General features: G+C 35.2%; 2 protein-coding genes across 2 annotated transcripts; both read right to left on the bottom strand.

Annotated features, from left to right (window-relative positions):
- Positions 1–155: 155 nt before the first annotated feature.
- Positions 156–3,790, bottom strand: LOC113492858 (androgen-induced gene 1 protein-like). The gene is made up of 3 exons (XM_026870558.1): positions 3,537–3,790; positions 3,216–3,372; positions 156–3,135 (listed from the first exon to the last, which is right to left on the bottom strand). The coding sequence occupies exons 2-3, from the start codon at positions 3,360–3,362 to the stop codon at positions 2,578–2,580; spliced, it is 705 nt and encodes a 234-aa protein (XP_026726359.1). The 5' UTR covers positions 3,363–3,372; positions 3,537–3,790; the 3' UTR covers positions 156–2,577.
- Positions 3,791–4,102: 312 nt separating this feature from the next.
- LOC113492810 (dynein regulatory complex protein 1) lies at positions 4,103–13,455 on the bottom strand. The gene is made up of 16 exons (XM_026870491.1): positions 13,377–13,455; positions 11,588–11,722; positions 10,989–11,179; positions 10,648–10,883; positions 10,313–10,519; positions 10,047–10,214; positions 9,585–9,963; positions 8,526–8,611; positions 8,094–8,219; positions 7,839–8,025; positions 5,916–5,982; positions 5,733–5,812; positions 5,505–5,642; positions 4,729–4,831; positions 4,403–4,566; positions 4,103–4,312 (listed from the first exon to the last, which is right to left on the bottom strand). Exons 1-16 carry the CDS (start codon positions 13,427–13,429, stop codon positions 4,119–4,121), a joined length of 2,514 nt encoding a protein of 837 aa, XP_026726292.1. The 5' UTR covers positions 13,430–13,455; the 3' UTR covers positions 4,103–4,118.
- Between the last annotated feature and the right edge of the window lie 1,094 nt (positions 13,456–14,549).

The following is a 14,549-nucleotide window of genomic DNA, read 5'->3' as shown; positions in this document are numbered from 1 at the left end:
ATTGATGAATAAAATGACAAAATATTTCAGTACAGATAGCTAATATTTGACCTCGACGCAAAACGATATCTGTCCATTATAATGTGATTGTGCGTATTCAAGATTCATGATTATGATAACTGTACGTAGGATTCATTCCGTAAAAAAAACATCAATTACGATATAAACAATGTATTTATTATAAAATTTATTGCTTTCTTATACATAGTGATCGGTAACGTAGTTCATTTGTGTTATTTAACACACTACTATTTTTAGGCAGAATAGGCACTCGACCACAATAAGTAGGCACCGAAGGGCAGACAATAGTACAAATTATATTAAATTTAAGTAACATAATTCAGACAAATGGCAATTTTTGTTGTACACATAACTGCAGTTCAAAAAAGAGAAATTTATCGCAGTGATTTACATCAAAAATGTTATATTCCATTAATAAAATAGCGAAGCTTGTAATTTCCAACGCTATCAATAAATTATACGGAAATAAGAAGACCCATAGGAAAATATAACACATGAAAAATAATAAGGTTTCACAAATAATTAACATAAATTAATATTTCAACGAAACGTGAAAAAATAGATAATAGAAACAATTGATAATCGTTCGTACATAGGTGATCACTCTTTCTAGTTGGTAAGCCAGTAGTTATTTATGGCGCAAAGCTTTCTTCTTACCTCCTTAAATTGAACACTGGAGTTCTAATTACCTACCTTAAATTAAGAACTAGCCATTGCTAATAGAGCTTATGCATTAATAAATTTTAACAGTAGTATGAATTAAGTATTCACAAAATTTATTTGGTTTTATGGAAACTTTCTTTACATCTCAATTCAACCTCATTATCTTAGTAGATACCTACGTATTTCACAATTACTAAAGCATTAAAAAGGCTTAATCAAGCCTAAACTACTTCGGAATGTCATTGTATCTAAAATTAATAATAAATATTGCTTCATAGAGTTTTTACTTATAAATATCATAACGACTATAATATTTATCTTGAGTATTTGGCCGTACGACCTAAATTTATTTTTGCTAGTAGGAAAGCCCTAAGTAAAATATCAATTTGTATCTCATAAGCAATTCTGCTAATATTTAAGGTACTATTTTAATCAGGCCAAGTTACATTACATTCATAGGTAAATATATTTTTTTACTGTTATTCTCTAAGGAGCTAACATTAATATTGAACGAATCTTGTTCTTAATAATATTTACGAAGAAATCAAAGTCAATAATTCGATAATATGTGACTTTAGATAAAGAAGCCTAGGACATCGCGTAGTAACAATTTTAAGTATCTAATTCAAAATAATATCTTATAATATTTTTGCTAAAGCAATAGCAGCGGGAGGAGCACTTTCTTGTAAATTGACATGAATTTTATTGAACATTAAAGAATCGTGTGCGTCAGTTACGTGTGCATTTACGAAGTTGTAAAGTCTCTAAGGTCAGTGATGGCAATTAAGCAATAAAAGTTCAAAGTACAAATTAGTAATCACGTGCGTTGCACGATGTTAATGCCAAGATATCAACATTTGCAACACTCATTGTTTCTTTCATTTTTTAAGTAGATATCAGGTGATATCTCCAATATCAAGTATAAAACCGGTAATTTTTCTAGTTTGGTTTTTTTCCATAGTATAACATGCATAAAATTCTGAAAATACTTTGGTCTTATAAAGAACAGACATTACGTACGTAATAAGAATAACAGTTATTATATTAGTCGCGAGAGATATATTTATTGCTGAGTTCATTCACAACCAATACCTATGTCGTCTTTATCAGTGTATTAAGACTGGTTATCTCTATAACTATTACGTAATCAACAAACTACAATCTACAGAGACTAAGAACAACGGCAATTATATTAATTAATCATTTAACAATGCTGGGTAAATACGTTGCGAAATGCTGCAATTATAGGCAAAACTACCATCATTATGAACATTATACTTCTAAAATAGAATTGTTTGGTGTTTTTAGAAAACTTACTCATGCTATCTATTGAATTGATATATAAAGCGTATCGAATACATTACATCCAATATTTGGAGTAAACATGAATAGTGTCAGGATTAAGTCCAGACCCTTTTTCCTATATTTCAAACACACACAATCACTATTCACGCGAGATGAGGAAATATGTTATTTGCGTTTATATCATTACTACAAATGCTTTGTAAATGAAATAAACAAAAAATATTTGAATTTGTTTTTAAATGCACCATTTGGTAAATTACAATTCAAGGGTATTAATTTAATCAAGATGTTTTATAACGAAATAGGTTTAAATGTTTTAAAAATACTAACTGGGGTTATTTGTTATCACTTTAAGAGTCTGACCTAATAACAGGCAAGTAAGAACACAAAATTTAATTCAAATATAACATAAGCATATTAAATCACTCATGTTTTATTCTATATACATAGATGTCTATAATTGTAACCCATAAGCTTTAATTAATTAGCCTACACCTTAAAACTTTCACCAACTTAAATTTTTAGGTACTAAACCAGAGCAAGAAGCTAGGTTTACAAATAGGCTATTATCTAAACTTTCTTTTTCCATTATTTGGCCTTTTTCTTCCCAGATCTAACTGTTTTTTCTACCTCAGAGGACCAAACGGCCTTGTTGATAGTTTCACCTAAAGTGTATGTACAGCATGACAGTACCAGACAGAATATGTAAAAGCAAATTCTCAGTGGCCAGTTGAGGACATTAAGGATAGGATACACCCAGCTTCCAGTATTGAAGTAAATAACATGTATCCACACCAGGTAGCCAATCATAAAACTAGAAAGAATGGACAATCCAGCTTTCCTCTTTGGATACATCCTGAATGATGTAAGGAGATCAATAAGAATGAACACTACAATATTGGTGTGCATCACATGATTCAACCACAGAGGGAAGTAGGGATCCATGCTCCTAGGTAAGATCAACTCTCTATCAACAGCATATATACCCCAAAAGGATACTCCCACAAATATGGCCAGTGGAAATGCTAATGAACTGAAAACAGTGTCCTTAATTTTTCTAATAAGAGGCTTCTCAGATGGTGATGGCTCATTATTCCCGAAAAGATCATTTAACAGTGCCAAGGTAAAATATGCAGTTTGAATCATCTGAAAAATAAACAGAGCCATTTAAAAATATTAATTATTAACATACTTAGAGCAAATGAAACATGAATTATTATACTTACAGCATCCCAATAAGTCAAATATTTAAATTTGCCTCCAAATGGTGTAACAGCAGATGAAGTAACTGGTATATTGACATATCTGTAGTCATAGTAACATCCATAGAAAAATTGGATGGCACTAAAAAGATGAAACAGTGTCCTCCACATTTTTAAGATTCTGTAATGAAGAAAACTTTGAGAGAAAAAAACGAATTAAAATACGCAAAACCATTGCTATTAGATCTGAATTATGATATTTATTAATAATTAATTATTTCTACTTTATTGTTATTCTTTACTGACGTAAAAAAATAAACAAACTGAAAAATTCTTCAATCCTACCTGTTCGGTCCTATGCGAAAAATCACAATTCGCCGCCGGTTTAATTTACTAGCTACCTTCTAGATAAGCCGTAAAATTCTTTAATTATTTTGATACAATAGTAGCACCCACTCGCTTTCGCAAGCGTAACATAAATATCTAAATCAGCGACTGAGGATTATTGTCTTTGATTAATTGAAAAATCCGTATGCTTTATTCCCATTAGCTACGTTAAAACAAGGCCCGGACGTCGACCCGACTGCATCAACTTGACACTTCATTTGACAGACACTTGTCAATTGGCCACAGATAGTAACATAAAGTTGACGCCTTTTAGAAATCGACTAAATTTTAAATAATAATTTTATTCCTCACTGTTAACTGAATTTAACAAAGGAATTTAATGAGCCTTTAAAAAAAAACATGCGTGATTTGTATTGCAGGATTCAAAATACTTTAATTTTTCTTTTTTCTACATCCAAACCTCTGTATGAGTATTTAATATTAAGTTCAAATATACCCGTTTACTTATTTCTGGAACTTCGTCTATTGTAAATATTTATGAGTCGTAAGTAAAACGCATAACAGTAAATCTCGAATGATTTAATTTATTGGGGGTAATCGAGCAAATGCCACGGGTGCAGTATCGGGAATAGGTGCAACAAAAGATTGACCACGAGGGCGTGCATACTTCGGCACCTGCTGCGGCAAATCGGGCAGCGCACCGCGCACCAAACGGCGTAATGCCGCGTTTCGCTGACGCAACTCGACTACCTCTTCGTGTATACGTTCACGTTCTGCAAAAAATGTAGGAGAGAATAATATCACCTAAAATGCTATTATGTATTACATTAGATACTAAACTGCACTAATTTTATTATAAACACCTTGTAAAATTGTCAAGTAATTATTCAACCCTGTAAGTAATCCATCCCAAAAACGATCTTTTTCTTGTGGAAATACATTTTTCCACTGAATCCAGTAGTTTGTTATTTCATCAGCGCTAAGCTTTCTTGACGGAGTGTCGAAACTGGGGGGCTTTAGACTTTCCCTGTAAAAAAAATAACGTTAAACTGAACTAAATACAGTTGACAGGACGAGTAGGAGGAAGTCGCCAAAAATGTGATACCATGTTGCGTTAATGATAATACCGAAATCATTACACGATGATGACATGCATTGCATTCTGTAAAATTAAAAAGAATATACTAACAGAATATCGTATAGTTTCTTTTTGTCTGGTGGAACAAACAATCCTATGAATTCACTTAGAGCTGTTAAAACTTGCATTGGCTCTATTTCCAAAACGTGTCCAACTGAAATAGAGAAAAGCCCTTGATTAGACAGGTTTTGATAAAAAAAGATAATGACTGTATAAAAAGTATGGTATATAGTCTATCTCTTAAGTCGCCCAGATAAAGTATTTTAGCCATTATCTGCACAACTTAAAGATTAGGAGTGGTGGATTGTGAGGGTTGCAAAATTTATACACAGACATGACGTCACACATAAGAAAAATCACATATGCAATATTATTCATTAAAAAAGAAAATCGTCATCCCTATTAGAAGTCTTTCAAGTTACATTGAGATTAGTTACACTAAACAAAGAGAATGTCAGAATATTTAACATACAAAAATTTAATTTAAAACACTTGCAAGTGCTAAGTTCGATTCCATCAATCTGTGTTAGCTTTTATGATGGGGTCAGTTTCCAGCATTAACTTAGCCATTTTACAGGACAAAACAATAGGTAAGACAGGTCAGGAGAATAATGTAACCAAAGTACTTAAATCAACAGCCAGGTCAGGAGGCTTAATGGTATGTTAAATGATGGTTCCCGACTTGCCGCAGGCGGAAATAACCCATACTGTATTTTACTTTGACTGCCCCAGGCCAGGCATTATTCCTAAGCATTTAGGTACAGAGTATGTCAAACTACTATTATTTGGCTCTATTATTTTGGAATATTTAAGTTAGTAACACTAACTCGGACAGAGGTAGGGGTTCAAAGGTTTTGTTTCCTCGGAGTCTTTTGGTTTTGCGGCTACGGTAACACCTCTCCCCCCAGGCCGCCTGCCGGACGTGGAACCGCCGTCAGGAGTACCTCCAGTTACCATAATAGTTGCTGAAAAAGTAAGGAAACTCATTAAATAGGTATAACACATAGACAAAAACAACTTAACATTCATCCTAAACGATTGCAAATAAACCTTACCTTGAGGATCGCCACATTTTTGCAATATCTCATCCGCTTCCGTCATTAACAGTTGATCTTCTGGAGACAGTTCGTGACTCCTGTTTTGAAATGAGTAAATGTTTTATTGAGTAAATATCACTTAAAATAGATTGAGATGGAAAATAAATATTTAAAGCGTTAAAAAATAAATGACTTAGATACCTGAAACCGATGTGTGCTGAGCGCGAAGTGCTCGCTGAAATACTTCTGGCGGCAATACTTGTACGAGCTTATGAGGACATCCAATCTCCTGTAAGGTTCTGCTTAAAGCTCTTTGTCGACTTTGTGTGATATTCGTTAAACACCATAATAGCAATCTATTGTAGTAAGTAGCAACAACTAATAGCTTGCTATTACGAATAGTCCCGTCAAATTAAACTTTTAAGTTACGTCTATTCGCAAAACCAAAATAACAACACTTTATCTCCATTTTTGGACTAATTTAACTGGACTATATGTTTAACGAATATCATATACGGCGACGCACAGTGGGTTGAAATTCGAGGCTTCAAAGAGATTGGGAAATGGATTTTTTTAGTATGATGTAATATTAAAATCATTTTTATTTTTATTCTTTTAATTACTAAGCATATCATGCATTACTAAAACCGGTCAACCTTGAGTCGCACTCTCGACACAAGGTTCCAACGAAATCGTAAAAAAGCTAAACATTTTTTTCTGTCAACAACAAATCCATGAACGTAAAAACCATGGCTTAAATTCGATCATTATTTTTAGTATTTGTTGTATCATCATTCCCCTGCCCTTATCCCAATTATTTTATTTGGGGTCGGCGCAACATGTCATCTTCTTCCATACCTTCCTATCGGCCGTCATCTCACAAGAAACACTCTTTACAGCCATATCGTCTTTCACACTTCCCCTATATCCATCCACATCCATGCTTAACGCCTTCCTTACCACATGATTTTCATTCCTCCGCATAACATGCCCATACCATAACAGCCGGTTACCACGTAGTTTCTCTGTAACCGGTGCCACTTTCAAACTTTCCCTTATATACTCATTTCTTACTCTATCCGCTCTAGTAACACCACACATTCCTCTTAACATTCTCATCTCTGCTGCATGCAATTGTCTTTCATTCATCCCTTTTGTCGCCCAGCACTCTGATCCATACAAGACAGCAGGTCTGACCATGGTCTTATAGATCTTCCCCTTAAATTTAAGGGGAATGTGGGGGTCACAAATCGTTCCCGTTACCTGCCGCCATTTCATCCATCCTGCGTTAATTCGGTGCTTAACCGCCCGGTCTATTTCGCCATCGCTCTGAATGAATGAACCAAGATACCGGAAGTCGGAGCAGACTGGAAGGCGCACACCATCAAGCTTTATAGCTTCAGGACTGGAGAGACCGCCGAAATCGCAGAACATGTATTTTGTCTTGGTTCTGCTGATTTTCAAGCCAACACTCTCCAGCTTCTGTTGCCACAACTCCAATCTGCTCTGGATCTCGGGTCCATTTTCCCCAACCAGAACAATGTCATCGGCAAACAGCATGCACCAGGGTGCCTCTTCCTGTATGTCTGCCGTAAGGGCATCCATAATCAGCAGGAAGAGGTAAGGGCTTAATGCCGACCCTTGGTGCAAGCCCACCGCCACACTGAATCGGTCGGAGTTGCCAGCAGACGATCGGACGTATGTACAGGATTGCCTGTACATAGCACGAATTAACTCCACATACTTTCCAGGCACACCTTTCTCTTTCATAGCCCACCATAACACTTCACGAGGCACCCTATCATAAGCTTTCTCGAGGTCAATGAATACCATGTGCAAGTTCTTGTGCGCACGTCTGTACTTCTCGCACAGTTGGCGAAGTGCAAAGATGGCATCCATTGTCCCTCGACCTGGCATGAAACCAAACTGGTTCTCAGTAATCTCACTCTCTTCTCTCAATCTTTTCTCTAACACCTTTCGCCTCGCGTTTTCAAATAAAGATGGCAATAAAAAAACACTATTTGTCCCAATGTCTATCAAGCTTCGATTTTCAATCCACTATGCGACGGAGGTCATTGCCAAAAAATATTTTTGAGCAGTCATTATTTGAAAGCGGTAACTCACCACGTGGTCTAGCGGCAACACCAGCTTGCGAATCTGCTTTGGACAATTGATCCTGAGATGCGCCCGACGCCTGTGGCCCAACAAAATCTGTGGCCACTTCGAGACCGACACATATCGGACAAAATGCATAATTCAAAAAAGTGTTACACAGTAGTTCGACGTCCTCTTCCGCTTGGATTTCTAGAGCCTAAAACATTTCACGACTTAAATAGTTACTCTGAATACTTAACATATTTAAAGTCATTTTACACGTACCATGAAAATAGCATCTAATGTGCACAAGTTCCTCGAACTTTGTTGGTATTTCTCTATTAGTTTTAGTAACCGATCTTCCACCAAGAAACCAGTGTTATCCGCCACAAGTTGTAGTATATGTCGAACCTAAAGAAAAACTTTCTTTTATAATGTTGACTTGTAACGTCGCGCGTCATAGCAAAAAAGAATCTTAGAGAATATTCGGAATTATCTGATGAAAGTTATTGTAGATGTATGTGCTTACAAAGCAATAAGTCTTATAAATATCTTAACAAAACTTTTTTATTTGATCCAAAGCACAGCAAAAAGTCTGACTTGCAATTATAGGCAATAGGCATCTTACGACAAGTACCTTTGTAGACGTTCAATCTGAAAATTTTATATAGAAACGAAGAATATATTAAAATATCAAATTAATTAATAGTAACTTACCAATTTATGTTTTGCCTCTAAAGATTCTTCATCGTTAGGATTTACCGTTGGTTTGCTATCCGTCTTAACTGCATTTTTGTCGTCCTCTGTAGGTACGTAATAACAAACCATGTAAAAAAGTTTCACTTAAGAAACGGTAAAAAACACGCGGTATATGGTCATAAGATGGAAATCATATTTATCAAAATCATCATCATATACAAAATGTAAGTGCTAGGCACTTGTTGGTGTAGCGATTATACTACTTACTTAATAAAATGGATAAAAAATAGAGGGAACATGATCGGGCACCTTTATTGCCATGACTCATTTATTACAAGTATAATTTGAAGGATGATAGAAGCTCGAAAAGGCAACCGAATGTAACTGAACTAAAGGCGCAACCTCATGGTCGCTCGTCGCTCGCGATCTGGTCACGCGACCCCATTTTTAAATTTCCCGAATCTCGAAAAATCGACAAAATATGGTCGAAGGAAAGGTAGCGACAAAGCTGAAAATGTTGAACTTTATCGCTGGGAAAAAAAAGATCATAGGTAATTAATACACTATAGAATAGAGAAAAGAAAAGAAAAAATTAAGCAGTCGAGACAAGTCGATATAAATTATATAAAAGTGATGCTGCAAACGCTCAATAAATTAATTCGAGGAATTAATCATCGGAAAAGGTAAATACTTTAAAACATTTCATAAAATATTAGTAAAGTATGGACACAATGTACGTTTAAACCATAATTTTGTTTCTTCATTGTATAGTTTTATGAAGTTTAAAATGTACCTATGTAACTTTTAAAAAATCACACTTGTTTCTACATAATAGCCAGTTCACAATTAGATTATAGATATAAATGTCTTGTTTTTCGGAAAATGAGGTCGCTCGACCAGATTGTCGCTGCAAACGAGCGACGATCGACTCCATGAAGCAGCGACTTTTAGAGTCGCGGGAAATTTTAAAATTTGGTCACGTGATCGGATTTGTCGCTGTAAACGAGCGACGAGCGATTGCGTGCGGTTACGCCTTAATACTGAAGGAAAAAGCAGAAGTATTCAATATTAACTTACCTTTTTTATTTAAAGGGTTTTTTGGTGCTTTCGGTGGTGGCGGTGGAGGTGGCTCTGATAGAATATGAGCGTGCAGAGCTATCTCCCCTTGACGAAGCTTCCTACTAAGCTCTATGCATCTTGCCGTAGACATCCGCCAGATCTGCGTAAACTTGTAATGGTTCACATTAGCAAAATGATCCGACTTTTTCTCTAAATCATCCATTGTTTGCATAAGTTTTATAATTTCCAAATCCGCTTTTTTCTCTTCGATAGCGCCATCCTCGGCTGCTTTTCGTATTTTTGACCTCAACGCATTAGCTACATCAGACATTTTATTTAACTTTCTTTTTTGTTGAGACCTAACAAAAACATTTTCTTCCTCGCGTTTTTTGAGAACCTGAAAACAATATGCTTTAACAATGTGACTGCTGTGTATCAATAAGTATTTAAAATGATTTATATATTTTTATGAAACTTTACCTGATATGTGTACCCAATTTTCTCTGTATTGATTATACATGTGGCTTTTAGTTTCTCTAGTTCTTGTTGTAACTCTTGAATCAAATTCTCCAGTTGTATTTTAGCATCCCGGTATTTTTCATGATGATCCCACATGATTGCTTCAACTTCCAGTTTATGTTCTTCTAACTATTACATTAATGGATTATTAATTGATTATTTTAAACAAAATTTATTTATTGTTAAACAAAATATATTAGGTGCTTGTATACTATATTTCACTCTACCTGAACAAATCTGTATTCTAAATGGGCCACTTCTTCTTTATCACGCTGTTTATAAAGAGCTTCCCATCTTTTGTTATTATGGTCTATCATTCCTTCTCTTTCGATATTTATAGCCGCTTCTATTAAACTAAGCTGCTTCCCATACGCTCTTTGCATAATTGTTATTTGCTTCTCTATTCTGTCCGATAACTCTTTAATATCTTTATCCTGAAATTACCCGGTTTAGGTTAATTATTAAGAGTTGCTACAGAACTAATTAAAATATATCACTCAACTTAGCGCTAAGAACTTGTTGTTATTTCTATAACTGTTTTCCTAAGCAAATTCTTAGTTACCTGTTTTTCCAAATCTTCATAATAATCTTCATCCATTTTCTTTAAATTTGCTTTAAGCTCAGCGATTAGTTGGTCTTTTTGAGCCAACAATTTATCGCATTTCTTTTTTTGCTCTTTCATCTCTGCATCGATATCTAAAGGATCTTTAATGGCCAACATATGCTCCCAATTTTCCGATATGGCTTCATATTGAAGTTGTGCTTCGGCTGCTTCCCCCTCAATCCTTTTTAGTGCTCCTATAAAAATAAAATTAAACGTGAAGGATCACATTTCAAATTATTCTAAATCAAAAGAAACAAATAATTTCCTGCACGCCAGACGAAATTTGTAACAAGCCATACCAGTCATTTTTTCAAAAAAGTGGGTCCGTCGCACCACTTCGCGCTCATCCGTAGTGACTTTAACATTGGTAACTTTAGCAGCGCCATCTAGTGCTAAACGTTGAAGCTCCTCCGCTGCAGCACTTGTCGCTTGTTCTATAATACTGGGTTCCTCTTCTGCAGTAATTTTCTCCTCTGCAGGCTGATCAGCTCTACATATAGCATGATCAAAACATTTTTAAGTTACCAATCTTAATGAACTTCTTGTATAAGTAAGGCAAATACGAATTTAAGCGTCAGTGGATCATCTTTGGAGCGGAAGTAATAATTGCATATATCTCTAACAAAGAATACAACTGACTATAATTATAGATCTAGCTGTGATAGATAGATTTAGCTGTGTCCAAAAAGTTAACTTCGATTAAATTCCTACATAAGGGAAATAGATAATTACGCAATAACGTTGATTACAATTTACAAAATTAAGACTGTGTTGCTCCAGTAGGTATATTACTGCTTAAGAACAAACTTACTCAAAAAACAATAAAACTCTTTACTAGATTAGTTATCTACATTGTGTGTGTACAAAAGTGTGTGTGGAAACACACTGTGTACTGTACCTTTGGTATTTTTTGAGTGCATCTTGTCTGCGTTTGATCCGAAGTGATCGAGCAGCTTTTCTTTCATTCGGGTCTGTTGATGTAACCTGCGGTTCTTTAGGGGCCAGTACATCGTCATCATCATCTTCGTGAAATCTGGAAGCCATGATTTCTTTAGATCAATAATAAACTTTCAAATACACTTTATAAAAAATCTGTTAAAATGATTATTGACATGGCAGTCAGCTACAACAATATATTTTGTTGTTGCTATAGCAACCGCTAACAATGAGATCATTACTTCTCTTCTGGCTTTTTGAATCACCCGATACTTTCATTTATTTTCAAACTTATCTAAAAAGGAGGATGTTCTCAATTCATCCGTATTTTATTTATTTATTTTTTTGTAACTCCAGCCTAACCCCACCTTTGGATCGGATGAACCGATTTTGTTAATTCTTTTTTATTTAACGAGATTATAAAAAAAACTACTGAGACAAACTTAATCTAGTTTGCCTCAGTAGTTTTTTATTTTACCTAAGTCGGTTGCATGTTTTTGTTGTTAAAACAATAATGTCACCTAATTAAAGTCACGTCTACAGCAGTAGATATATATTATTTTATAGCATGCTATATTGAACATGCTACATTATATGTCCTTTATTGGAGATATAATATAGCATGTTCTTTCAAACCTTGAAATATGAAGAAAAAAAGTATATGATCGTATACGAAGGTCTATGTAGGAGCATGCATCCGCAGGGCAGTTTGTGGCAAGCTGTTCTTTAATGGTCAACGAAACCTAAATGTCCAAAGGAGTCACGCTTTAAGGCGTTTAAGGAGACTTCCATTTCTGTTTAGACTTAAATAGCTGGCTAGTGAGAGGTCGCTAGAGCTATATGCCCAGGGGTTTAAGTATCTAATGGCGTACGTAATGACGAAAAATCCTATATTACTCGCAGCCTTGGCTGCGTGGTTTCAAAGATGTGAGAAGACTACAGTTTCATAATTATGATTTCCAGCTTTGTTCTAAAAATGTTTCTTATCTCCGAGTGCTTATGTATGTATGTAGGTACTGTTTTACGGAATAGATCAAGTAATAAAAAAATGAGTTTTTTTACCGTGAAAAACGTACCTATCCACATCTTTTACCCCTTTAGGAATTGAAATCACAAAATGGACATCAGAAATAATTAATTGTATTAAATTATTTGAATTCGGAGACCTTTCATACTTACTCATACTCAACCCTTTCTTCCCAGCCGGGGGATGTTTTTCGAGAAACTAATTTATTTGTGTTTTATTACTATCAATGAAGATCCTGCACTCAAAACACATTTTTTACAATTATAACCCCTAATCATTGCTGTACGTTCACACAGCAAAGAGTTCATTAAGTATGTTTTAAGGAGTGACTTGTCGTACAAAGTACAAACATACGAACATTGCTTCATCACCCTTCCTACTGTTGCTACTTTGCATAGGATGGTAAGGTTATTCTGTAGACCTGCGACCTCTATTGGTATAAAAATGTTTGATAGGCGCTTAAATCCAAAAAAGGGGCAATAGGGCAAATTACCCTTCTTTCATGTTATAGACAAAAAGGCGCATAGTACTTTCGGTTTAATAATTCGATTCGATCGCGAAAAAGTGATCCCCTTCTGTGCATCGTTGTCATACAAGTTTCGTTTTCGGTTTTACACTCGTGTCTATGTTTTACTTGTACATGCAAACAAGCCGAATCACGAATTATGTGTTAGAGCTGCAGTTTTAGGCTTTGATTTTACCGGAAACACTGTGAGATACCTACTCGTGTATGGTTGCGTTAAAACATTTCTTTGCGCGGTCGTTAAGGCAAGCCATTCAAATCACAAACAAAGCTTAAAAGACCTTTTTTTGTGCGGACGCACAGCATTGTATAGAAGACTGTGGTTGATATTGTTGTGTTACGACTGAGATTGACAGGTAGGATAACCTCACCGGTTGTGCATGCCATTATTAATAATAAAATGTATTTATTTTAGATATTTAATTCTTGCAAGCGTCGCAACCATGGATAGTAAAAGTCGAAATTACGAAAAATGTGGTAAGTATAAAAATGTATCTTTATGTTCTTTTCGAAGTGAAAGGTATTTCACTTATTTATTTAAACTCGTGTTGTTTTCTTTAGTTCAAAGAAGTTAGCATTTACGTCTTGGGAAAGAGACTTAATTGTTGCTTTAGTGCTAGAGCGGCCCATTATTGAAGATAAACGTATACACTCTCAGAATGTCGAGTTAAAGAGGAAAGCCTGGAATGAACTAACGATTGCCTTTAATTCACATTCCCATGTAACGCCTAGGAATCACATCCAACTAAAAAGATGTTGGGAAAACATAAAAACACAGAGAAAAAAGCTTACTCAAGAGCCAATGGGATTTACGGATACATGCGAGACGGATGGTAAAATAAAGCGACCTAGTTTTAACGTCAAAGATTCTGAACGCAAAAGAAAATTTATATCAAACGGGAAGAAAATGCAATTGAGTATGAAAAACAACTATAATTTACAATTGGAAAAAGTAAAGTTGGAAATAGAAATATTAAAAAAAAACTTTAAATGATTACTTTATATCGTTTTATTTTATCTAGCTGCAACCCCGCGGTTCCGCTAGCTTAGTGCCAGGTAAATTTTATCGTCCACAGTATGGTACCGATGAAATGCGTTCGAGCGCACTGTGACCCTCATAATAGTGATCATTAGAAGAGGGAAATCCCCTAAAAGATGCATTCCCACTGACACGAAGCTGGGTCGTATTGTAAACGGCTAATAAAAATCTTTGCTAATGGTATGGTTTCGCTGCACTCAGTCCAGCTCAGCATCAGTAAAAATGCCCAAATACCCGTCGTCAGTGTTCTTTGGACATCATTTTTATTTCCTCCGCGATGATCATCGCCATGAGCACCAGGTTTTACGCAAACAATCAAAGTAATAATATGCGTA

This window comes from Trichoplusia ni, chromosome 1 (genome assembly GCF_003590095.1).
Source record: "Trichoplusia ni isolate ovarian cell line Hi5 chromosome 1, tn1, whole genome shotgun sequence".
NCBI classification, from domain to species: Eukaryota; Metazoa; Arthropoda; class Insecta; order Lepidoptera; family Noctuidae; genus Trichoplusia; species Trichoplusia ni.
Note: the sequence above shows the minus strand (reverse complement) of the source record. Positions and strands in the feature narration are given on the sequence as shown.